The 25301-nt window shown below is 52.8% G+C and overlaps 1 protein-coding gene across 1 annotated transcript; it reads left to right on the forward strand.

The window, feature by feature from the left end:
- Window positions 1–6992: 6992 nt before the first annotated feature.
- Window positions 6993–14524, forward strand: LOC308275771 (E3 ubiquitin-protein ligase TRIM47-like; the record flags this gene model as incomplete). Its single annotated transcript, XM_080714123.1, has 7 exons — window positions 6993–7008; window positions 7854–8524; window positions 9499–9594; window positions 9743–9976; window positions 12449–12611; window positions 12776–12838; window positions 13968–14524. The coding sequence occupies 7 exons, from the start codon at window positions 6993–6995 to the stop codon at window positions 14522–14524; spliced, it is 1800 nt and encodes a 599-aa protein (XP_080570249.1).
- Between the last annotated feature and the right edge of the window lie 10777 nt (window positions 14525–25301).

Here is a 25301-nt window from a genome sequence, read left to right on the forward strand (position 1 = left end):
CCCTGCACCTGTACAGTATCGAGCTACTGCTGCGCAGCCCAGCCAGCCTGGCAGTGAGGGCGTCGGCCACGGCTGAAGCCCCGCCCCGGACTCCGCAGGCGGCCGCACCTCTGGCTGCAGACCACCCTTCAGAAACCCGCTTTTGTTTCCCTAGCCAGTATTATGACAGATCTTTGCAGCAGCAGCCGGGATGGTCCCCACTTGGAGCCTTTTGGGGATCTGGGAAAAGGCCTAGAACGGCCTTGCTTCTTGGAAATGGCCTAGACGTCACAGAAGCCGGAGCAGAGGAAGGAGGACTGTCCCAAGCGGGGCAACCTCGACGAGATGCAGAAGGTTCTAGCTTCAGTGTGTGCAGCTGTGGTTTGGACAGAGGATAGGATTGCTGGGGACCACATTCCTGTGAGCAGGGAGGAAGAGTCCTGTGCTTGGTGGGGTCGGCACACAGCCGGCCCAGGCCCGAGTGGCTCTTGTGGTCTGGCTCCAGCAGCTCGCCTCCCCTGGCCTGCCTGTCCCCGGAGGAGGTTCCAGGCGGTGGCGTCCTGCACTGCATTGACAGAGGAGCACCAGGCGTCGTACGACTGCTCCTGTAGCCTCTCCTTACCCCGTCCACCCTGCCGTCCTTCCCTGGCCTTTGAAACAGGACCAAAGATAAAGGACTTTGTGGGCTTTTGAGGGCTTGGGCTAGGGAAGACTATTTCTTTGAAAGTTGCCAAATGTGTCGTGTTGTCCCTTTTAAAAGTGGTGTTGTTTCTGTGACTGTCTCTTGAAAATGCCCTGACCAAACATGCGGTACTCAAGTTCCTCCGTGGCTCTCACCTTGCAGACCTGCCTCCAGCGTGGTCTCCAGCAGCGCGTGCGCTGGGGCGCTCTAGGACTCCGTCACTTCTTCCTGGGAGCGCCACCTTGGCGAGGACACAGTGCTCGTCGTGCTGGGGTGCCACAGAGCCCTCGTTTGGGCTGTGAGCACAGAGCTTGTATCTGCACCTCCTGTCTGAACTTTCCAGTCCCCGTGAGCACTGGTGGAAGGCAGAGGGGCCGGAGAAGCCGACGTTTTCGCTGGACAACTCAACAGCCTGGCCCGTGTTTAGACGGGAGGGTGCCGCTGGGCCTCAGGCCCGGCTCCTCGGCGCTGCAGGCTGCTTGCCGGGCTCAAGGTTGTTGGTTTCTGGGAAGGCCAGTGGCGCCCCTGCCCGTGCCCGCTGGCTTAGCTTCTCCAGGAGTCTTGCTTTCGTCGTTTCTCTGTAGAATAGCATAGAGTTGTGCTTACGGGTTCCTGCCGGCACCTGTGTGGGTGCCAGCGTGAGTGTGTGTCGGCCTTGGAGGCCTGGCTGTGCCTCGCGTTTTTATAGCTGTGATGTGTTAGACGAACTTCTACTGTAGGAAAAGTAGACGCCTCTTCTTCCAAAGGGTCACAAGTGTCCCTCCTGTCACGTGTGTTGGGGAAAATACAAGGAGACCGGGCTGTAGTTGACGCCGGCGGAAGCCAGCAGGCTTTGGAAGAGAAGCCTTTGGCCAAGCGTGAGTGACGTCAGACTGGCGGAGGGGCGGCAGCACATCAGGGCTTCTGCCACCGCGGCCCTGGGCCCGTCCCTGCTCTCCCGGGACATGCCGCCGTCACCTGTGCCAGTCAGGCCTGGCGCCAGCCCTCTGTGGACATGGTTTTTCTGCTGTCTGGAGGGCTGGGGTTCCTGCTTGAATTGAACACCTCTCCCCTGCAGAGTCTGATCGCTGGAGGGAGGCCTGCCAGGCAGTGTGGGGTGCCCCATGAGCCATGGCCCACACTCCCTTGCGCCCAGGGCTGGGGAAGGTCTTTCTGCCCCTTTCTTGGCCTCAAGTATGATGCTACAGGCCCCTAGGAACTCCACCACCTGCGGGCTGAGGTCGCCGGCTTCGTCCTATGCTCCACCTGGTCTTTCCATGGTAGTGAGGTGGCGGCCTCCTCCCAGCGACTGTTCTGCACAGTCCTGGCTGCTTGGGTGTCAGCGAGGCGCAGCAGGAGGCGCAGGCTGAGGGAGGAGGGCGAGGGGACTCCCACGCCCTCAGCATGGCCTTTGGTCTGGACCTTTGGGACCAGTTACCATTTCTGTATCTGAACAAAGGCTGAAATGCTGTGACTTTTTTTGTCAATAAAGATCTGAAACAAGCCTGTGAGGCTCGGCCTCTGGCGCACGCGCCCTCGCTACCCTCGCTGTTGATGAGGCGTGGCGGCCTCAAGGGCACCTGACAGGAGAGATCATTTCTGCCTGAGAGGGAGCTCGCTCCCACCTCCTCTCCTTTGGCTGAATTTGAGGTGCGGAGAATGCTGGGAACAGAAGGTGGGGACAGATGGCTGCCCACCAGGGTGCCGGGAGGACAAGGGGAGAACACAGCTGCGTGTGTGTGCACGTGTGTGAGAGCGCGTGCGTGCGTGTGCGTGTGTGTGTGTGTGTGGCACTGGGGAAGGAACCCAAGGGCGTTCTACCTCCAAGCCACACCCATCCCTATTTTATTTTTATTTTACATAGGGTCTTGCTAGGTTGCTAAGAGTTTCATACTCACAGAAGCTGTCCTCAAACATTGAGTCCTCCTATTTCAGCCTCCCTAGGACTGGGATAACAGGCGTGCACCACCATCCCAGGCTTTTCACTGCAGTTTTAAGGAAAAATGCCTCCTGGAAGAGAAATGACTGGGCCCATTTTCTCTGCAAGGAAGCAATTGACCAACGCATATTGACCGCTCAGTATCAACTGTGGGGGGCCCTTAAACAGCCTCAGATGAAGCGCACTTGTAATCCCAGGACTTGGGAGGCTGAGACAGGAGGATCACAGGTTCGCGGCCAGCCTCAGCTACTTAGGCCTCTGCAACTTAGACCCTTTTTTCAAATTAAAAATAAGCCAGGCGTGGAGGCGCACGCTTATAATCCCAGGACTTGGGAGGCTGAGACAGGAGGATCGCGGCCAGCCTTGGCGACTTAGGCCCTCCACACTTAGTGAAATCTTCTTCAAAATTAAGAATAAAAAGCCAAGCGTGGTGGCACACTCTTGTCATCCCAGCATTCGGGAGGCTGAGACCAGAGGATTGTGGTTCGCGGACAGCCTCAGCTACTTAGTGAAACCCTGCACAACTTAGTGAGACCCTCTTTCAAAATAAAGAATAAAGAACAGGGCAGCAATGTAGCTCGAAGGTAGAATTTGCTTGGGTTCCATCCCAGACCCACCAAAAAAAAAAAAAAAGAATAAAAAAATAGGGCTGGAGTTGTAGCTCAGAAGAATGCCTCTGGGTTTAATTCCCAGTACCACACACAAAAAAAAGCATAAAAATAAAAATAGGGCTGAAGGTGTAGCTCGGAGGTAGAATGCCCCTGAGTTCAATCCCCAGTACCACAAAAAACAAATACAAAAAGGCCTCAGATGGTCCCTCCTAGCGAGGGCGCGGGGCTGCACGCAGACTGGTGAATAGGCAGACATGGGTCTGAATCAGTGCACCCTGGAGATCCTGGAGACAGTGGCAGCGCAGTGGGGTGGGATGGGGCCATGGAGAGGGCGGCTGGCCAGCTGGGCCTGCAGGGCTGTGGCCGAGGAAGCCTGCTCTGGAGACTGGGGGCTGCAAGGAACCCAAGCTAAGACTCTCCCACAAGTGGCTGTGCTGGGAGAGTGGCTGAGTAGCTGTGGGTCCCTGGTAAAGGAGGGTGGGCGTTCCTTCTTGTGGAGGGGGCTTACTGGGGGTTGAACCCAGGGGTGGGCGTTCTAACTCTGAGTTTCGTCCCCCACCCCTGCCCTGTGTGTGTGTATAGTACTGGGGATCGAACCCGGGAGCATTCCACCTCCAAACCACACCCTCACCCCCAGACCCGTTTTTTTCTTTTTCTTTTTCTTTTATTTTGCAGTACTAGGGATGGAACCCAGGGGCATTCTACCTCTGAGCTACACCCCCAGCCCTATTTTTTATTCTTTATTTTGAAACAGGGTCTCACTGAGTTGCAAAGGGCCTCACTAAGTAGCTGAGGCTGTCTATGAACCGTGATCCTCCGGTTTCAGCCTCCCAAATGCTGGGATTACAAGCGTGCGCCACCACGCCCAGCTTTTATTCATTGTTTTGAAACAGGGTCTCACTAAGTAGCTGAGGCTGTTCGTGAACCGCGATCCTCCTGTCTCAGCCTCCCAAATACTGGGATTATAAACATCTGCTACCACGCTTGGCTCCCCCCACCCTGTTTTTGTTTTTATGTTGAAATAGGGTCTCTAAGTGGCTGAAGCTGGCCTCAAACTTGTGATCTTTTGGTCTCAACTCCCAAGTTCTAGGATTACAGGTCTGCAGCACCACCCCTGGCTCCAGTTTCCTCTCCTCGCTGGCTGTCTCAGAGCTGTCAGAGAGCAAAAACATTGAAGCATTTCAGCCCCAGCTTCTCAGAGAAGAGTATGGAGGTGAGTTTGGGGGTTGAAAGACAGTAACAACATAACCTACTCAGCACACCTTCTCAGCAGCTCAGCTCATAAATACTTGTGTCTAAGCCGGGCGTGGTGGCCCACTCTTGTAATCCCAGTATTTGGGAAGCTGAGACTGGAGGATCACGGTTTGCAGACAGCCTCAGCTACTTAGTGAGGCTCTTTGCAACTTAGAGAGACCTGGTTTCAAAATAAAGAATAAAAAATAGGGCAGGGGGTGTAGCTCGAAGGTCAAATGCCCCTGGGTTCCAATCCCCAGTACTGCAAAAAAATAAAATAAATAAATAAATACTGTGTCTACACACACTTGAACTCCAATACAATAAATATATTTTTTGTTTTATTTTTTATGTATTATTTTTGTTTATGTTTTTATTTTTTTATGTTTTACAATGGTAAAATAATTTTATGCCAGGTATGGTGGTGCACGCCTGTAATCCCAGTACTTACTTGGGAGGCTAAAACAGGCCTAAGGGCAGCCTCAGCAAACGGTGAGCTTCTCATCAACCTAGCAAGACCCTGTTTCAAAATAAAAATTTTTGCTGGGAGTGACAGCACACATGTGTAATCCCAGCTCTTAGGAGGCTGAGACAGGAGATTCGCAGGTTCGAAGCCAGCTTGGGCAATGTAGCAAGGCTCTCGAAAACCTAGTGAAAACTTGTTTCCAAATAAAGAAATAAAATCAGGCTGGGGACATAGCTGTGAGGTAGAATGCCTCTAGGTTCAATCCCCAGTACTAAAATAAAATAAAGTAAAAAAATTTTTTTAAATAGGGCTGATAAGCCGGGCGTGGTGGCGCACGCTTGTAATCCCAGCATTCGGGAGGCTGAGACCGGAGGATTGCGGTTCATGGACAGCCTCAGCTACTTAATGAGGCCCTCTGCAACTCAGTGAGACCCGGTTTCAAAATAAAGAATAAATAGGACAGGGGGTGTAGCTGGGAGGTCAAATGCCCCTGGGTTCCACCCCCAGCCCCGCAAAAAAAAAGAATAGGGCTGAGGGTGTAGCTCAGAGGTAGCATGCCCCTGGGTTCCATCACCAGTACCAAAAAAAAAAAAAAAAAAGAAAAGAAAAGAAAAGAAGAAACAATCTTATGCCTCTATAGAACATGATATAACTATCTTTTCTACAAACAAAGCACCCACCCTCTCCAAAATGAGACGGTGCCAACTTACTGCACCCCTGAGAGTCGTCTACCTACCTCTGGGCTCCATAGTTGGCTTCGTGGGTCAGACAACGCCCAGTTGATGGCGGCCTGGGCCACGTGGTCACCTGATGCTTCATGGTTAGGCGTTCCTCATCCACCAGGTCTCCGGAGCAAGGCAGGAGCGGTTTCTCAAAGGGGGAATAGTTCTCTGCCAAGGGCCCGGACCTACTCCAAACCCCAGGAGTTCCAAGTGGTGAGCGTCCAGTTGGGGCATGCCAAAGGCTCTCAGAGTGTTAGCTTTTGCACCCAACAATTCAAGGATTACTGAATCTGCACACAGAGCTAAATTTTTAATAAGGGTCACAACACCACAAAGATTTTTCATCATATAACTGTCCCCTAGAGTGAGCTGTTACTCCATTAAGTCAGTATAGTTCCTCGATTTCTTTCTTGTTTCTAGTACTAGAATTGAACACAGAGACATTCTACCTTCAAGCTATGCCTCCAACCCAATTTTATTCTTTATTTGGAAACAGGGTCTTACTAAGCTGTGGAGGGCCTCACTAAGTAGCTGAGGCTGGCTGTGAATCTGCCATCCTCCTGTCTCAGCCTCCCAACTACTGGTATTACAAGTGTACACCACCATTCCTGGCTAAAAAAAAGCAACAACATTTTTATCATAACAGCCAGGTGTGTGCCACGACATCTGGCTCAAGACTCTATCTCAAAATAAGATATAAGCCGGGCATGGTGGCTTATGCTTGTAATCCCAGCATTCGGGAGGCTGAGACCGGAGGATGGTGATTCACGGACAGCCTCAGCTACTTAGGCTCTCCACAACTTAATGAGAACCTGTTTCAAAATAAAGAATAAAAAATAGGGCAGGGGGTATAGCTTGGAGGTTGAACACCCCTGGGTTTTATCCCCAGACCCGCAAAAACAAGAAAAAAAAAAGAAAAAAAAGGGCTAGCAGTGTAGCTTAGAGGTAGCAAGTCACTGGGTTCCGTCTTTTGCTGCCTTTACGCCTCTCTGGTAAGAAGTGAGCAGCTGTCAGACCTTCTGCAGTGGCCCCAGGTGCCAGTGGCCACTCTGCCTCCTGGAACGAAGGTTCTGGGGTAAAGGCTGCCCTCGGAGGGCATGTCCGCCGGCGCACCCCTCCTCCCGCCCCATTGACATCACAAGGAGGATGCAGGGTGGGGCCCTGGAATTATGACCTCAGGGAGCACAGTGGGCCAGTCTCCAGGAGGGAGCCGCCTGAGCGGGGCAGCGCAAACAGCAGCCAGAAGGAAGGTGAGGGCAGCGTCAGACACAGAGACTGGGGGCTCTCCGCGCATGGGGTGCTGGGGCTGGGGCCTGGAGCCGAGTCCCCAGGGTCCTTCTCTCCTCCGCACAGGGCAGCGGCATTCCTGGCTCTCCCCGACATGCAGCAGGTCTCACGTAAGTCCTTGTGCCCCCACCTTGCCTCCAAGTGCCAACCAACAAAGCGACTCCTTCCAGCAGTCGGCCATGGTGGTGCGCGCCTGTAATCCCAGGACTTGGGAGGCTGAGACAGGAGGACCAAAGGTTCAAGGCCAACCTCAGCTACTTACTGAGGCCCTCTGCAACTTAGTGAGACCCTGTTTCCAAGTAAAAAACAAAAAATAGGGCTAGGGGTGCAGGTCAGAGGTAGAATGTCCTTAGGTTAAATCCCTAGTACCACAAATAAATATATACATATAAATACATTTGCATATATATATATATATATACACACACACTGTATATATATACACATACATATGTGTGTGTGTATATATATATGTATGTACATATATGTATATAAAATTAAATAAATAAAATAGGGCTAGGAGTGTAGCTTGGAGGTAGAATGCCCTTGGGTTCAATGCCAGTACTGGAGGAGGAGGAGGAGGAGGAGGAGGAGGAGGAGGAGGAGGAAGAGGAAGAGGAGGAGGAGGAGAGTCCTGCTGCTCCCATGGGGGTTGGCTAATGCCACAGTCCCATGTGGCTTCCAAGAGAAAGGGCGCATGTACCCCTTTTTTTTGTGGTACTAGGGGTGGAACCCAGAGGCTTTCTACCTCTGGGCTATACTCCCAGACCTTTTTTATACTTTATTTGGAAACAGGGTCTCACTAAGTTGCTGAGAGCCTCACTAAGTAGCTGAGGCTGGCATCGAACCCGTGCGATCCTCCTGTCTCAGCCTCCCAAGCGCGGGGATTACAAGCGTGCGCCACCACGCCCGGCTGCGCGCGTACCCCTGAAGCATGGCTTTTCTGTCTTCCCAGGGCCAACCCAGGACCGTGCCCCAGCCCCACAGCTCCCCGTCCAGCCTTTGAGACCTCCCCAAGGCCAGCTCCTGATGGGTAACAACAGCAGTCTCCGCCTATTTGAGGACCAAATCCTCTGTCCCATCTGCCTGGAGGTGTTGCGCAGCCCGGTCACCACCGCCTGCGGCCACAACTTCTGCATGACCTGCCTCCAAAGTTTCTGGGACCACCAGGCCGCCATGGGCGAGACCCACTACTGCCCCCAGTGCAGAGAGAGCTTCCCCTCCCGGCCCCGGCTCTGCAAGAATGTCACCCTGGGGGAGATGGTGGCCTGCCTCAGCCAGGCCAAGGGCCAGGCCCTGGGGTCCCTGTGGAACCTGGCGGGGCCCAGGGACGTGCCCTGCGACTTCTGCTCCCCGCAGAAGCTGCGGTCTGTCAAGTCGTGCCTGCAGTGCGCGGCCTCCCTGTGCGAGAAGCACGTGCGCAGCCACCTTGAGGACAAGGTGTTCCAGGACCACCAGCTGCTGGAGCCCGTGCGGGACCTGAAGACGCGGCTGTGCCGGAAGCACCGCCAGCTGCGCCAGCTGTACTGCCGCACGGAGGGCTATAGCATGTGCGGGGCCTGCCTGCTGGAGGAGCACAAGAACCACGACACCGCCCCGCTGAAGGAGGAGAGGGCCCGCAAGGAGGTGAGCGGGTGGCGGGACCCGACCTGGGGTCTGTCCCATTGCCTCAGAGGAAAATTATGCAGGTCGACAGGGCCATGGCAGAGCATGCCTGTGATCGCAGTACGTGGGAGGCTGAGACAGGAGGATCACAGGTTTAAGGACAGCCTCGGCAAATAGTGAGACTCTTAGCAACCTAGCGAGATCCTGTTTCAAAAAATAATAATAAAAGCCGGATGTGGTGGTGCACGCTTGTAATCCCCGCGCTTGGGTGGCTGAGACAGGAGGATCGTGCAGGTTCGAAGCCAGCCTCAACTGGCTTAAGAGACCCTGTTTCCAAATAAAATATAAAATAGGTCTGGGAGTGTAGCCCAGAGGTAGAAGGCCCGTGGTTTCCATCCCCAGTACCACCAAAAAAAAAAAAAAAAAAGCCGGGAATGGTGGCGCACGCTTGTAATCCCAGCAGTTCGTGGACAGCCTCAGCTACTTAATGAGGCCCTTTGCAACTCAGTGAGACCCTGAGAATAAAGAATAAAAAATAGGGCTGGAGGTGTAGCTCAAAGGTAGAATGCCTCTGGGTTCCATCCCCAGTACCGCAAAAAAATAAAAATAAAAAATAGGCCTGGCGTGGTGGTGCACGCTTGTAATCCCAGCATTTGGGAGGCTGAGACAGAAGGATCGCAGTTAGCAGACAGCCTCAGCTACCAGTAAGACCCTCTGCAATTCAGTGAGACTCTGTTTCCAAATAAAAAATAAAATCAAGTTGGGGGTTTAGCTCAGAGGTAAAAATGCCTCTGAGTTCATTCTTCAGTCACATACACACACACACACACAGACACACACACACACACACACACACACACACACACAAATAGAGCAGAGCGGGTAAGAACAAGAGGTCTGTCTCTTCTGGGCTTGGCCAAGACTGTTTGCAGCAGGGCTCGTTGGAGCCTCCATCTCTGAATCAGAGGCCCCCTCCTCCTCCACCCACTCCCCAGGTAGAGGTCCGGAAGGTCCAGGCCAACGTGGAGAACCAGATGTTGATCATCGCCTCCGACAGCCAGAAACACCGGGGGCGGGTAGCCTTTCTCTCGGTAAGGTCCGGCACCGGGCTCAGGGCCACCATCAGGACCTGGAGGAGGGGCAGGTAGACAGAGGCACAGGGCGCCTGGGTAGCTCTGGGTCATGAGAGTGGGATCCAGGAGCGGGGCTCAGAGATACCTCTCTACACACCCACGCCAGAAACTGATCCAGACAATACGCGATCAAGTCAACACCTGCTTCTCGGAGATCGTCCATGAGGTCAAACAGCTGCAGATAAAGGTCTTGGACTTCGTGGAGAAAGAGGAGGCGGCCGCCCTGGGGAAGCTGGGCAGCTCCATCCAGCAGAGCCACAGCCGGCTGCTGAAGCTGGAGGGGGACAGCGTCTGGCTCCGCACCTTGCTCACCAACCAGAGCGACGAGCAGTTCCTGCAGGCAAGACCCCTCGATCCTGGCCACTGTCTGCTGGAGCTGCCCAGACGCAGACACAGGGATGGGCGTGTGGGGCTAGCTTCTCCAGCATACACCTCTGCTCTCAGCCTTAGCATTTTGTTTTCTTTTGGAAACCTAGGGGCATTCTACCTCCGAGCTACACCCCTAGTCCTATTTTTTATTATTTATTTTGAAACGGTCTCACTGAGTTGCAAAGGGCCTCACGATCCTCCTGTCTCAGCCTCTCAAATGCTGGGATTACGAGTGTGCGCCACCACGCCCAGCTTCCTTTTCTGTTTTCAGTTCCCTGGAACTGCTGGGCGTGGTGGCTCATGTTTGTAATGCCAGTACTTGAGAGGCTGACAGGAGGATCACAGGTTCACAGTCAGCCTCAGTTAGTAGTGAGGCCCTCTGCAACTTAGTGAGACTCTGTTTCAAAATAAAAGAATTAGCGTGGTGGTGCACACTTGTACTCCCAGCATTTGGGAGGCTGAGACAGGAGGATTGCGGTTTGTCAATAGCCTCAGCTGCTACTTAGTGAGGCCCTTTGCAACTCAGTGACACTCTGTTTCAAAAATAAAGAATAAAAAATAGGGCTGGGGTTGTGACTCAGAGGTAGAATGCCCCTGAATTCCATCCCCAGTACTACAAAATTCCCTGGAACTGATGGGGCCTGCCCTGGGATTCTAGGAATCAGACACAGTCCAAGTTTCTCCAGATTCCCCCAGACCAGTGCCAGAACTGAGACCAGAACAATCTACATATCAAATCCCTTTTCCAATCCAAGTATGGTGGCTCATGCTTGTAATCCCAGGGCTTGAGAGGCTGAGACAGGAGGATCACAGGTTCGAACCTAACCTTGGCAATTTAGCCAGACTTTAGGTAACCTAGTGGGACCCTATTTCCAAATAGGAAATAAAATCGGGCTGGGAGTGTAGCTTGGAGGTAGAATGCCTATAGGTTCAATTCCCAATATGAAAAAAAAAAAGAAAAAGAATTAATTTTGCCAGGCTGATGGCATACCCTTGTAATCCCAGTACTTGGGAGGCTGAGACAGGAGGACGACCCAGGTTCACAGCCAGCCTCAGCAATTAGTGAGGCCCTCTGCAACTTAATGAGATGCTGTTTCAAAATAAAGAATAAAACACTGGGCTGGGGGTGTAGCTCAGAGATAGAATGTCCCTGGGTTCCATCCCAGTACAAAGAAAAAGAAAAAAAATCCCTTTTCCTCCCAGCCAGTCTGGTGTGGGGTCAGTCGGGCCAGGAGATGGGGGCAGTCTTCTCTGTGAGTGCGACCTTTTTGGTGAGGCTGCTGGTGCTGGGGATTGAACCTAGGGCCTCTTGCATGCTACCTCTCCACCACTGAGCTCCGTCTCCTGCCCCTGACTTCCTTTCTTCAGCTGCCATAGCACACCTGAGCAGATTTCTTTTTTTTTTTTTTTTGGTGGTACTGGGGGTGGAACCCAGAGGCTTTCTACCTCCGGGCTATACTCCCAGCCCTGTTTTATATTTTTATTTGGAAACAGGGTCTCACTAAGTTTCTGAGAGCCTCACTAAGTAGCTGAGGCTGGCCTCAAACTCATGCGATCCTCCTGTCTCAGCCTCCCAAGCGCGGGGATTACAAGCGTGCGCCACCACACCCGGTTTACCTGGGCAGATTTCTAACATTGCTCCTCCCCGTGTGTCTAGATGCATTTGGTGATGGTTTTCAGTGAGGAATTCAAGGCTCCACCGAACCCTCCAATGGTTTTCTAAAAAAAAAATCTGTCACTTAAGCCAAGCATGGAGGCGCACGCTTGTAATCCCAGCGCTTGGGAGGCTGAGACGGGAGGATCGCACAAGTTTGAAGCCAGCCTCAGCTGCTTAGTGAGGCTCTCAGCAACTTCAGTGAGACCCTGTTTCCAAATAAAATATAAAATAGGTCTGGGGGTATAGCCCAGAGGTAGAAAAGCCCCTGGGTTCCATCCCCAGTACCAAAAACAAACAAAAACAAAACAAACAAACACACACACACACAAACACTTAGCAAGGCGTGGTGGCACACACTTGTAATCCCAGCATTCCGGAGGCTGGGACCAGAGGATCGTGATTCTCAACAGCCTCAGCTACTTAGTGAGGCCCTTTGCAACTCAGTGAGACCCTGTTTCAAAATAAAGAATAAAAAATATAGCTGGAGGTGTATCTCAGAGGTAAAGTGCCCCTGGGTTTCATCCCCAGTACTGCAAAAAATAAGTAAATAAATAATAAATTTATGTAGCTTAGCCAGAGTGGCCAGGCCTTTGGCAGAATCCTAACCTAAGATGTCCAAAGAACTAGGAAGAGAGGAGAGAGATGTCCAGGTTTGATAAAAGGCAACTTCTCCTCTACCTGCCTCTGGTTCTGGGGAACCACTGGGCCCCTGGCGTAAGCGGGAGCCCAGGGCATCTGATAGACCTTGGCTAACGGTGGTACCACCTACCCCTCCCCACTTGCCAGGAGTTCCCCAAGCTGAAGCACTTCCCAGCCGGCATGGAACCCCTGATGGGCACCAACTGTGAGGAGACGCAGAGCTTCCTCCAGCTGCCAGAGACCTTGGCGGAGCTCCGGACCCGGCTGGTGGACTTGGGTCTCAGCTTCGTGAACCAGCTCCTGATGAAGGGTCAGTCCCTGGGGGCCGCCCGGGGCCTGCATTCTGGGAGGTGGGGCCGCCTGCCAGGGCTATGGTCATGGGGTCCTGCCTGCCGAGCTCCCTCCCCAGGTGATGGGCTTCCTGGATGCTGAGCTGTGCGAGGGTCCTCAGCAAAGCCTCTTCGTCTCCCCCAGGCATTAGGATGAACTGCTATGAGGTGCTGCCCCCAGCTGCGGACAGGAAAACGCTCCTTCAGAGTGAGTCCTTGTGACTGGGGCCCACCCTAGGGTGGGGAGAAGGAAAGGGCCAGGGCCTCTGATGCCTTCACATCCCCAGTCCCGCCTGAAGCAGGCCAGGGCCTCCAGGGCACACGATGCCAGCTTTCTTACTCCAAAGACCTTGGAAGGACTTGGCCTGGGCCCCTCCACCCTGGTAGGAAGGGGAGGAGACCCTGTGCCATCCTGCCTCCCAGCCAACTCTGCGGTAGCTTCCTGGACATTGAGTGGCATGACCTCTGCCCTCAGGGCGCCTGCCAGCTTCCCTGGGGCGCTAGCCAAGCCAGCCTGGATGAGCTCTGTTCGTTTCCTTGTCAGACACCAACTCCCCAATCACTGTGTGTCCCTGCAGCCCCTCTCTCAGGCTGGCCCCCTGCCAAAGCCCCTGGGCTTCTCTGAGCTCCTTGCCGCCTCTTGCTGTTCCCCCGTGGGCCACCTCCTCCAGGGCCCCTTCACTCTTCCTCATGCCCACTCAGCCCTGTGTCCCCAGCAAAGAAAAAGGGACCTTATGTTAGGATGCACTGGGAATCTCCTGGTCCCAAGCCTCTCCGACAAGGGAAAGTACTGACAGCAACCCACTCGACCTGCCTCCAGAGGCGTCTGCAGCAGCCCAGTTGGAGTTGAGGATATAAAGGGGGTGGGTAGCTGAGTGTGGTGGTGCAAACCTGTAATTGGGAGGCTGAAACAGGAGGATCATAGGTTCAAGACCAACCTGGGCCACTCAGCAACTTAGTGAGATCCCACTTCAAAATAAGCCGGGCGTGGTGGCGTACGCTTGTCATCCCAGCATTCGGGAGGCTGAGACAGGAGGATGGCTGTTCAAAGACAGCCTCAGCTACTACTTATGAGGCCCTTTGCAACTCAGTGAGACCCTGTTTCAAAATAAAAAATAGGGCTGGGGGTGTAGCTCGGAGGTAGAATGCCCCTGGGTTCCATCCCTGCTACCTCAAAATAATAATAATTCAAGTCTGGGGTTGTAGCTTGGAGGTAGAACACCCCTGGATCCCATCCCCAGTCACACATAGAGGGGCGGGGGAGAAGGGCCACCCCCAGGAGCCCGGGTGGGGAGCAATCAGTGCCTTCTATACCCTCGGGCTCTGGCCCTGGCTAGGTTACTGCAACTTGAACTTCGACCCCTCCACGGCCAGCGAAGAGCTGTTCCTGTTCAAGGAGACCCACTCGGTGCTCAACTTGGGCATCCTCCTGGAGCCCGCGGCCGGGGGCGGCCCCTTCCCGGGCTTCACGCAGTGGCCGCAGGTGCTGTGCTCCCCGGCGCTGTCCGAGGGCCGGCACTACTGGGAGGCCGAGGTGTCCAACTCGTGGATGTGCCTGGGGGTCACCTACCGCCGCAGCGCGCCCCTGGGAGGCCGCCCGCGCCGCAGCATCGTCCACCTGCTGGGCCGCAACCCCTACTCGTGGTGCCTGGAGTGGGACTCGCTCAAGTTCTCGGTGTGGCACAACAATGCCCAGACGGTGCTGCACGGCGCCTACCACCGCACGCTGGGCGTGGCGCTCGACTGCGCGGCCGGCTGCCTGTCCTTCTACGGCGTGGCGGGCGGCCTGAGCCTCCTCTACCGCTTCCTCGCCTCCTTCCTGGAGCCGCTCTACCCGGCCGTCATGGTCAGCAGCGGCGCCTCTGTCACGCTCAAGCAGCGCCCCGACGTCTAGGTGGCCCTTGGCCGGCTCAGGGTGGACGCCAATAAAGGTGGACTCGAAGCGCTGGCTGGGCAGGGGCGTGGGAGGGCGGCCAACCCCCGCGGTCCCCTGTGCCCAGGGTGGCGGCCGGCTCCCCGGCCACCTGCAGGCCTGCCAGGAATTCCAGACGGGATGAGCCCTGCCTGGACACAGCCACAGGAGGGCCTGAACCAGGCCGGAGTCCCCCACCCTGGGGGTGGGGACTGTCCTGCCCCCGATGTCCGGCCCAGGGCCCGGCCCCACGTGGACACAAGCCCCTGGCCCTTGTCACGAGGCATGGCGGGGGCTGTCCCCAAGTGCCTTGCTGCCTGAGCCTCAGGCAGAGCGGGAGAGAGGTCATCTGAGTTTCGGCTTAGTTGGTAGTTAGGCAAAGTCTGGAGAAACCCAGGCCTACTTCAGATGCAAACGGGTAGGCTGAGCATGGAGGACTGGGCCGAGGCCGGGGCTGACCCCATGGCGCACCGCAGGGCCTCTTCCCCCATCGGGGTCTAGCCTGAAGATGGGTAGATGCCCTGCTGGGTGGGGACCGTTCTGCCACCCTCCGGCCTACCTAAGGCTCCTGACAGCAGCACTCCAGCCCAGCCACCAGCCCGCTCCACCCGGCGCCGAGCACAGCTAGACTCTGCGGAGAGGCGGGATCCAGGCCTGGCCTCTGTCTGGGGACCCTGGCCGGGCTGTGACTGGGGTCTCGGCCCCACCCCCACCCGCCCCTGGAAGCTGAAGGGTTCCCGGCCCAGCAAGGAAACTACCTTGGTATTTTCCGGCCTCAACCAGCCCCCAGGTCCTGTGGGTTCCGAAGTCAGGGCCCTCTGGAGAGTTAATGATTGACTTTGAGGAGGAAATGATACGGTCAGGAGGGAAAATATCCCTAGGGCAAAACAGTGGGCAATCAAGTCAAATGACACCCATGAGGGTTGCTGAACCCGCCCTGCCCTGCCCGGCTCCTGGAGACTTTAATGACCTGCTTTTCTCTTGGGCACTCATTTTGGAAGGCAGGAAGGGGGTGCCCTGAAGGTCTCTTGGGGGCACAGTCCTAGTTTTTTTTTTTTTTTTTTTAATGGTACTAGGGATGGAACCCAGGGGCTTTCTACCTCTGGGCTACACTCCTAGACCTATTTTATATTTTTATTTGGAAACAGGGTCTCACTAAGTTGCCGAGAGCCTCACTAAGTAGCTGAGGCTGGCTTCGAACCTGTGCGATCCTCCTGTCTCAGCCTCCCAAGCGCGGGGATTACAAGCGTGCGCCACCACGCCCGGCTCAGTCCTAGCTTTTTTGTGCAAGCCCTGGCAGTGACCTCATGGTGACCTTTCTCCCTGAAGCATTAACTCAGCTCCAGGTCTAGTGATTTCTATTTATTTATTTATTTATTTATTTATTTATTTATTTATTTTTGCAGTACTGGGGATTGAACCCAGGGACATTCTACCTCTGATTTTTTTTTATGCTTTGTTTGGAAACAGGGTCTCACTAAAGTTGCAGAGGGTTTCACTAAGTAGCTGAGGCTGGCCTCCACCCTGTGCTCCTCCTGTCTCAGCCTCCCGAGTACTGAAATGGCAGGTATGAGAAACCGTGTCTGCCCCAGCCCCTTTGATTTTTTTTTTATTTTGAAACGGGGACTAAGTTGCTGAGAGCCTCTCCAAGTTGAGAAATGGTAAGGTCAGCCAGTGCTCTGGGATAATCCAAGACAGTAAACCCTACTCCTCTCCATCCCGTCCCATACAAAGGACAGGACAAGGGCTGTCCTGGAAGGCCACCTCACCCTCAGTGTGCTTTGCTACCGCTCTACACCTCCAGCCCTTTTATTTTTTAATTTCCTTTATTTTATGTGGTCCTGGGGATTGAAACCAGGGGCATTCTTCCTTCAAGCTACATCCTCAGTCCTATTTTATTTCTGAAGCAGGGTCTCACTAGGTTGCTGAGAACCTTGCTATGTTGCTAAGGCCAGCCTACAACTTGTGGTCCTCCTGTCTCAGCTTCTTAGCCAACCACTGAAGTTACAGGCATGCATCACCATGCCCAGACTATTATTTCTTTTAGTGAAATAAAAGAAATTTTAAAAGCCCCAGCCCTTTAGCCCTTTTTTTGTGTGTGTGGGTCTGGGATGGAACCCAGGGTCATTCAACCTCCGAGCTACACCCCCTGCCCTATTTTTTATTCTTTATTTTGAAACCAGGTCTCACTGAGTTACAGAGGGCCTCACTAAGTAGCTGAGGCTGTCTGCGAACCGCGATCCTCTGGTCTCAGCCTCCCGAATGCTGGGATTACAAGCGTGCACCACCACACCCGGCTAGCCCTTTTTTTAAATCTTTTTTTAGTGTGTGTGTGTGTGTGTGTGTTAATGGGGATTGAACTCGGGGGCATTCTACCTCCGAGCTACACCTCAGCTCTTTTTATTTTTTATTTTTTTGGTGGTACTGGGGTTCCTGGAAGCCCTTCTACCTCCGGGCTACACTCCCAGACCCATTTTTACATTTTTATTTGGAAACAGGGTCTCCCAAGCCAGCGCGTGCGGCTGGCTTCGAACCTGCGCGATCCTCCTGTCTCTGCCTCCCAAGCGCGGGGATTACAAGCGTGCGCCACCACGCCCGGCTCTCAGCTCTATTTTTTATTCTTTATTTTGAAACAGGATCTCACTAAATTGCAGAAGACCTCACTAAGTATCTAAGGCTGGCCGAGAACTCGCGATCCTCCTGTCTCAGCCTCCCAAGTACCGGGAGTACAAGTATACGCCACCATGCCCGACCCAGCTCCTTTTTTATTTTTTATATTTTTCATTTGAAACAGTCTCACTGAGTTGCTGAGGGCCTTGCTGAGGCTGGCCCCAAACCTTCAATCCTCCTGTGTCAGCCTCCTAAATCCTGGGATTCCAGGCATGGGCCACCATAATGGTTTAATGATTTGTAGGATATACCGTATTAACATTCTACTGAGGAGTCCTATCATTTAATCTTTAACTTCTTCCCTGGTGGCAAGAAGCAACCTAGCCAAAGCCATAAAGATTGCTTCGATCCCTTTGCTGCTGGCAGCATCTCCTCATCCCGTCCCCATGGGGGGTTCGGGGTGGCAAGAGCCTGGGGAAGGACCCGTAGCCTTCCCTCCTCGAGCTTCATCTCGGAGGCCCTGTCTGGCCCAGTGGGACAGACTGGCATCACTCTCAGGGGCACCTCTCCCAAAACAGCACAAACTCACCTCTGTGTTCTTCCCAGGAGGAAGGCATCGGGACCACCCAGCAGCTCTGGTCTGGGCCATCGTCAGCACACCTGCTGGCCCAGACTCTGCCTCCCTCCACCCCCAGCTCCCTGCCCACACAGGGGCCTCCAGTGGCCCCACAGATCCCGACTCCATTCTACCCTGGGAGCAGCATGGCTCCCAGCCTGGAACTCACACCCATACCCACCCCTGCCCCGTCCTCCTCCCGAACTCATTTCTTAAGACTTGGCTCCTTCAGGAAGCCAGTTCCAGGAAAAACCAGTCTCGAACTGTGCCCTCCCCGAGCCGGGTGTGTCCCTCCTTTAGGTGTCTGTCTTGGCACCCACGTTGTGGCGGGCTCTTGAGTGAATTCACCCTCAGACTCGGCTGGGCACTGCGTCTCTGTCTCCAGTAAGAGCTGACCCAACCCAAGGATCTAAGGAATCTCCCTCTCCTGGCTCAGGTAAGGCTGGATGTGAGGGGCCCGCGAACGGCACTCCCCGCTTCCTCCGCCTTCACCACCCCTTCTCCTGAAGCTAAGACCAGGGCCTGCCTGTGTCTCCCTGTCTTCTCCATTTCCACCTGTAACCTGAAGGCATGCGTCCAGGCGTGGTGGTGCGCACCTCCAGTCCCAGCACTTGGGAGGCTGAGACAAGACGATCACAGGTTTGAAGCTTGCCTCAGAAACGTATCGAGGCTCCTGGTAACCTAGCAAGACTCTGTTTCCAAATAAAATTGGGCTAGGGTGTAACTCAGAGGTAGCCTGCCCTGGGTTCAATCTTGAGCGGAAATGCACCTGCGTGCGCGCGCACGCACACACACACACACACACACACACATATGCACACATTCTCCAAGGCTGAGGCCCCTCCGGCTAGTGTAAGAGAAGAGATGGACTTCTTCCAAAGTACAGTATGGGAAAATGGTATGCATAGGGAGCCCATTTATATTTTCTCAGGATTGTAGGTTATCAGGGCTTCTCAGATCAGGCAGTTGGGAAACAGAGACGTGCTTTGGGCAAAGCCTGAGACAAGGCAAGGTATCAGCTCATTCAAATAAGCCGAGCATGCCGGTGCACACCTGTAAATCCAGTATTTAAGAGGCTGAAACAGCAGGATTTCAGGTTTTAGGCCAGCTTCACAACGACCCTCAGCAACTTAGTAAGACTCTGTTTCAAAAAAAAAAAAAAAAACAAGCCGGGCGTGGCGGCGGCGCACGCTTGTAATCCCCATGCTTGGGAGGCAGAGATGGGAGGATTGAGGTTCGCAGACAGCTACTTAGTGAGGCCCTTTGCAAAGTAGTGAGACTGTTTCAAAATAAAGAATAAAAAAATAGGAATGAGGGTGTAGCTCCGAGGTAGAATGCCCCTGGGTTTCATCTCCAGTACTGCCAAGAAGAGAAAAAAAGAGATGGAGTGCTTGGAAGAGAGACACTACTGCCCCTGAATCCTCAGGGCTTAGATCTAAGTCTTATTGAAATGGGGGGTTTCCTCTTAATAGAAACCCACTTAATAGATCCACTGATCTTGATGAATGAAGTCCAAGGACTAGCAGAGGGTACAGGAATATGAGTTTGTTTATTTATTTATTTATTTATTTATTTATTTATTTATTTGCTGTCTGGGGATGAAACCCAGGGGCATTCTACCTCCAAGCTACACCCCCTGCTCTATTTTCTTCCTTTCTTTCTTTCTTTCTTTCTTCCTTTCTTTTTGTGGGTCTGGGGATGGAACCCAGGGGCATCCTACCTCTGAGCTATACCCCCTGCCCTATTTTTTATTCTTTATTTTGAAACCAGGTCTCACTGAGTTGCACAGGGCCTCACTAAGTAGCTGAGGCTGGCCACGAACCGCGATCCTCAGGTCTCAGCCTCCCGAATGCTGGGATGACAACGGTGCCCCACCACGCCCGGCTTTCTTCTTTTTATAATCTTAAAATTGGCTTTTAGAGTATAAAAGAATAAATCGCGTTAGAAAATAGAATTATCTTACAGAATTTCATAAGAAACATTTAAACTTAGGAATATTTTTGAGCTGGATCTACAGCATTAGAACAGTCACCTGGGGGAGGGGCCTCTTGCCTCTTCCGGGGGCAGAGGCAGGCACCTCCCTTCTTGTGCATATTAAATCTGGGGTGGTGTAGGGCTCTTTGTTCTCCTTCCCACCACACCTTGCAGGGTGGAGGCTTAAACCCACCCCCAAAGCCAGAAACTGGCCAATGGGAGCTCTCTCAAATTTTTAGACTCCAGGTGAACCTGGCACATCAGTTCTTTAATTTTTTATTTTATTTTATTTTTGTGGTACTGGGGTAGAACGCAGGGGCATTCTACCTCTGGGCTACACTCCCAGACCTATTTTATACTTTATTTGGAAACAGGGTCTCACTAAGTTGCCGAGAGCCTCACTAAGTAGCTGAGGCTGGCTTGGAACCTGTGCGATCCTCCTGTCTCAGCCTCCCAAGCGCGGGGATTACAAGTGTGCGCCACCATGCCTGACTTAATTTTTTAATATTTTTGTGTGTGGGTCTTGGGATGGAACGCAGGGGCATTCGACCTCCGAGCTACACCCCCTGCCCTATTTTTTATTCTTTATTTTGAAACAGGGTCTCTCACTGAGTTGCAGAGGGCCTCACTTAGTAGCTGAGGCTGTCCGCGAACCGCGGTCCTCCGGTCTCAGCCTCCCGAATGCTGGGATTACAGGGTGCGCCACCGCGCCCGGCTGGCATCCCTTAAAGTGTGAGCTCCAGGCAAATGGCTTCATCACCTCTCCCTAGCTGGATGTGATACAGGTCAGGAAGGCCCTCAGGAATTTAGTGCTGGGTAAGGACAGGCATCAGGGATGCTGAATCTGGGTCACTCAGAAGTCACCCGACGTGGAGAGTGACCCGACGTCAGTATATGTGTGTACACTGATACTCCAGATGAAACATTAAGTAAGCTCCGTTTAGCGTTCCTGTTTGCCAAAATAAATAGTAGTCGACACAGGAGCCCAAGGGCCCCGGTTCAGAAGCCCCTGGCGTCCTGCCAGGTGTTTCCGGAAGCTGCGTCTCCCTCATTTGCGGTTACAGCTGCTTCTGCCTGAGGACGAGGGCTTGTTGCTTCTGGGTTTCCCACGTGGCTGGGGATGGCACTGGTGACTCGATTTCTGCCCAGTTCGCTCCAGTGCTCCACACGGGTCCTCTGAGGGCTCCTGGCTCCATCTTCCCAGAGTGGCACAAGGCTAGGCACGGGATGTGGTGGGAAGCAGGATAGACTCAGTCCCAGGACCGGGACAGGACAGCTCAGGGGATGGAGGACAGAGCCAACACGGTGGTCGCCGCACTGAGACGCACATGGAGAGAAGACTGATGGGGAGAGATGACCAAGGGCCGTCCACCACAGGCGGCCAGGAAGACTTTTTCTTTTTCAAAACTGGAGTGGACCTGAGACTTGGAGGATGTCCCAGTTATTGGGAGGAGAGATGGAGGATAAGCATATGGTCCCCCAAACCAGAATACCTTGTTCAAATCATGGCTCCGTCACTTCTAACTGTATGACCTGGGACAGGTCACCTGCCTGTATGTGTGTAGGGGTACTGGGGATAGAATCTAGGGGCTGAGACAGGAGGATCAATGGTTCGAGGACAGCCTGAGCAAGTAGAGAGACTTTCATCAACACAATGAGATCTGTTTCAAAAAGAAATATAAAGCCAGGTGTGGTGGTGCACACTTGTAATCTCAGTACTCGGGAGGCTGAGACAGGAGGATCACAGGTTTGTGGCCAACCTCAGTGACTTAGGCCCTACACAACTTAGTGAGACCCTGTTTCAAAATAATAACAGAATGCCGGGCGTGGTGGCGCACGCTTGTAATCCCCGCCTTAGGAGGCAGAGACAGGAGGATCGCGCAGGTTCAAAGTCAGCCGCGCACACTGGCTTAGGAGACCCTGTTTCCAAATGAAAATGTAAAAATAGGTCTGGGAGTGTAGCCCGGAGGTAGAAGGGCTTCCAGGAACCCCATTACCACCAAAAAAAAAAAAAAAAATAATAATAATAATAAACAGAACAGTTGTGGGTGTAGCTCGGAGGTAGAATGCCCCTGGGTTCCACCCACAGTACCACAAAATAAATAAAATTTTTAAAAAAAGGGCTGACACCTCCCGCCTGTGTCCCCCTAGTGCTGAGCTGCTGCCCCTTCTGGTCGCCCCAGAGAAGCCACATGCAGTGGAAACAGTCCTCTTCTGCCTGAAGTGTCTGACACATACATCCTACTCCTCCTCCTCCTTCTCCTCCTCCTCCTCTGCCTCCTCCTCCTCCTCTTCCTCCTCCTCCTCCTCCTCCTACTACTACTATATTATACTTTTATTGATGTATTTGTGTGTGTGTGTGTGTTACTTGGGATTGAACCCAGGGGCATTCTACCTCCGAGCTATGACCCTAGACCTATTTTATTTTTATTTATTTATTTTTATGTGGGTCATATTGAAAATGGCATACATTCTGACTGTGCTTGGTGCCCTCTCCCCCAATTCTTGTTATTTAATTTAATTAATTAATTAATTAATTTTGTGGTACTGGGGGTGGAATCCAGTAGTTTTTCTACCTCTAGGCTATACTCCCAGACCTATTTTTTAAAATATTTTATTTATTTATTTTTGTGGTACTGGCGGTGGAACCCAGGGGCTTTTCTACCTCTGGGGTATACTCCTAGACCTACTTTTTTTTTTTTTTTTTTTTTTTGCGGGTCTGGGAATGAAACCTAGAGGCATTTGACCTCTGAGCTACACCCCCTGCCCTATTTTTTATTCTTTATTTTGAAGCAGGGTCTCACTAAGTTGCCGAGGGTCTTACTAAGCAGCTGAGGCTGTCTACGAACCACTATCCTCCAGTCTCAGGCCCCAAATGCTGGGATTATAAGCGTGCGCTACCATGCCCGGCTTCCCAGACTTATTTTATACTTTATTTGGAAACAGGGTCCCACTAAATTGCTGAGAGCCTCACTAAGTAGCTGAGTCTGGCTTCGAACCCGTTCGATCCTCCTGTCTCCGCCTCCCGAGCCCGGGGATTACAAGCGTGCGCCACCACGCCCAGCTCTTATTGGTGCATTGTAGTCTTACATGATAAGGTGGTTACACACATGCGCACAGCCCTTGCTGGACTTTCCACAGCTCCCCCGACCCCTCCCCATACAGAGTATGGAGATTGACATGGTATTCTCACATTTGTACATGATGTCCGTGGAAGTGACTCCTTCGAGGATCCTCCCGCTCCTCCACCTTCCCCTCGGCCACCTCCCTTCTCCCCTGGAGTTTCTCCTCCGTTATCTGGAGTCCCTCTGGCATCCCAGTGACTCCCTCGCATCTGCATATGAGAGAAAACTTAGGACCCTTCAGGTCTGTGACTGGCTAATCTCATTACCACGATGTTCTCCACGTCCAGCCATTTTGTGGTGTGTGTGTGTGTGTGGCACAGGAGATTGAACCCAGAGGCATTCTACCTCCAAGCTACACCTCAGCCAGATGTTATTTCTTTTTCTTTTCTTTTCTTCTTTGGTGGTACTGGGGTTCCTGGAAACCCTTCTACCTCTGGGCTACACTTCCACTTCCAGACCCATCATATATATATATATATATATATATATATATATATATATTTTTTTTTTTTTTTGAAACAGGGTCGCTTAAGCGAGCGAGGCTGGCTTCAAACCTGTGCGATCCTCCTGTCTCCGCCTCTCAAGTGTGGGGATTATACCACACTCAGCTCAGATGTTATTTCTTTTTTTTTTTTTTTTTTTTGCGGGTCTGGGGATGGAACCCAAGGGCATTCAACCTCTGAGCTACACCCCCTGCCCAATTTTTTTTTTTTTTTTGAAACCAGGTCTCACTGAGTTGCAGAGGGCCTCACTAAATAGCTGAGGCTGTCTGCGAACCGCGATCCTCCGGTCTCAGCCTCCCAAATGCTGGGATTACAAGCATGCGCCACCACACCCGGCTCTCAGATGTTATTTCTTATTTGGAAACAAGGTCCCACTAGGTTGCCGAGATCCTCGCTAAATTGCCAAGATTGGCTTTGAATCTGCGATCTTCCTGTCTCAGTTTCCCAAGTACTGAGATTACAAGTGTGTGCCATCATGTCCGACTATTTTTATTTTATTTTTATTTTTTATTTTTTTATTTTTTATTTTTTGGTGGTACTGGGGTTCCTGGAAACCCTTCTACCTCCAGGCTACACTCCCAGACCTGTTTTTACATTTTTATTTGGAAACAGGGTCTCCTAAGCCAGCGCGCGCGGCTGGCTTCGAACCTGTGCGATCCTCCTGTCTCTGCCTCCCAAGCGCGGGGATTACAAGCGTGCACCACCATGCCTGGCTATGTCCGACTATTTTTGTTCTTCTTGATTGCTGAGAAATCCATAGTGTCTATATCCCATGCATTTGTAATTCATTCACCTGTTGATTTTTTTTTTTTTTACAGTACTGGGGACTGAACCAGCCAGGGGCATTCTACCTTCAAACTACACCTCTAGTCCTTTATTATTATTATTATTATTATTATTATTATTATTATTATTATTATTGAAACAGGGTCTCTCTAAGTTGTAGAGGGCCTCACTAAGTAGCTGAGGCTGGTCAAGACCTGCAATCCTCCTGTCTCAACCTCCAAAGTCCTGGGATTACAAGCGTGCACCACCACGCCCGGCTTCATGAACACCATTTTGAATTTGGCATTTCAATAAACTCAGGTCCATCTGGGCCCAGTGAGATGACGACTTTTTGAGATAAATAAATAAATTGTGCTTGCTCTAAGTCACCCACCTCTTTGGTACTTTGTTATGGAAACACCAGAAAACCAATACAGCAGCTGTCATGTGTCAGGAGTCCTGTGCTCAGCCAGGCGCTGGAGATGCCAGGGCAGATAAGCCCCCAGGCCCTTGGACTCGGACATCAGCGGTCACCAGGGAGGGCTCCCCAGAGGAGGTGGCACTCATGTGAAGAGGGACAGGCATCAGGCAAGGGGCGGGAGTACCATGGACGGAGGCCCTTCGGCAAGTGCTGCGGATGGCCCCTGGCTTTGGCAAGCTGTGGGGCGGCAGGGAAGCGGCTAGAGCGGGGAGCACAGCCTGTGTGCGGCAGGGGGAGGGCGTCGGAGCTGATGCAGGGTGCAGGCTGCAGGGTAAGGGCAGAGCCATGGGTGGTCGAGGAGATGGACTGATGGGTGTGTGGCAGGTGCTAGGAGAGGGGGAACTGAAGGGGGCCGGGGGTCTTCGGGACCAATGAAGGGGGGTCGGCGCAGGAAAGACCCAAGGCCAGACATCGGAGATAAGCAAGCAAGCAAAAGCTTTATTAAGACAGCCCAGCTCCCTTTTATATCAGGCAGCTGGGAGGAGGGGGCTTCCGCTCACAGCGGAAGATTGCACAAAGTGCGGGGCGTTTACTGATTGGGTGGCTCATACCCCAGTGGGTGTGTTATCAGGGGACTGGTTGTTGGGCATCCCGTGGCCCCTTTGGCTGGCTATGAGGTAATCAGCACAATCCGGAAACGAAGCCGGAGAGGCGCCATCTTTGGCATGACTGGGCTGCATATCCT

The sequence above is a fragment of the Muscardinus avellanarius genome, assembly GCF_963383645.1.
Source record: "Muscardinus avellanarius genome assembly, chromosome: 16".
Taxonomy (NCBI): Eukaryota; Metazoa; Chordata; class Mammalia; order Rodentia; family Gliridae; genus Muscardinus; species Muscardinus avellanarius.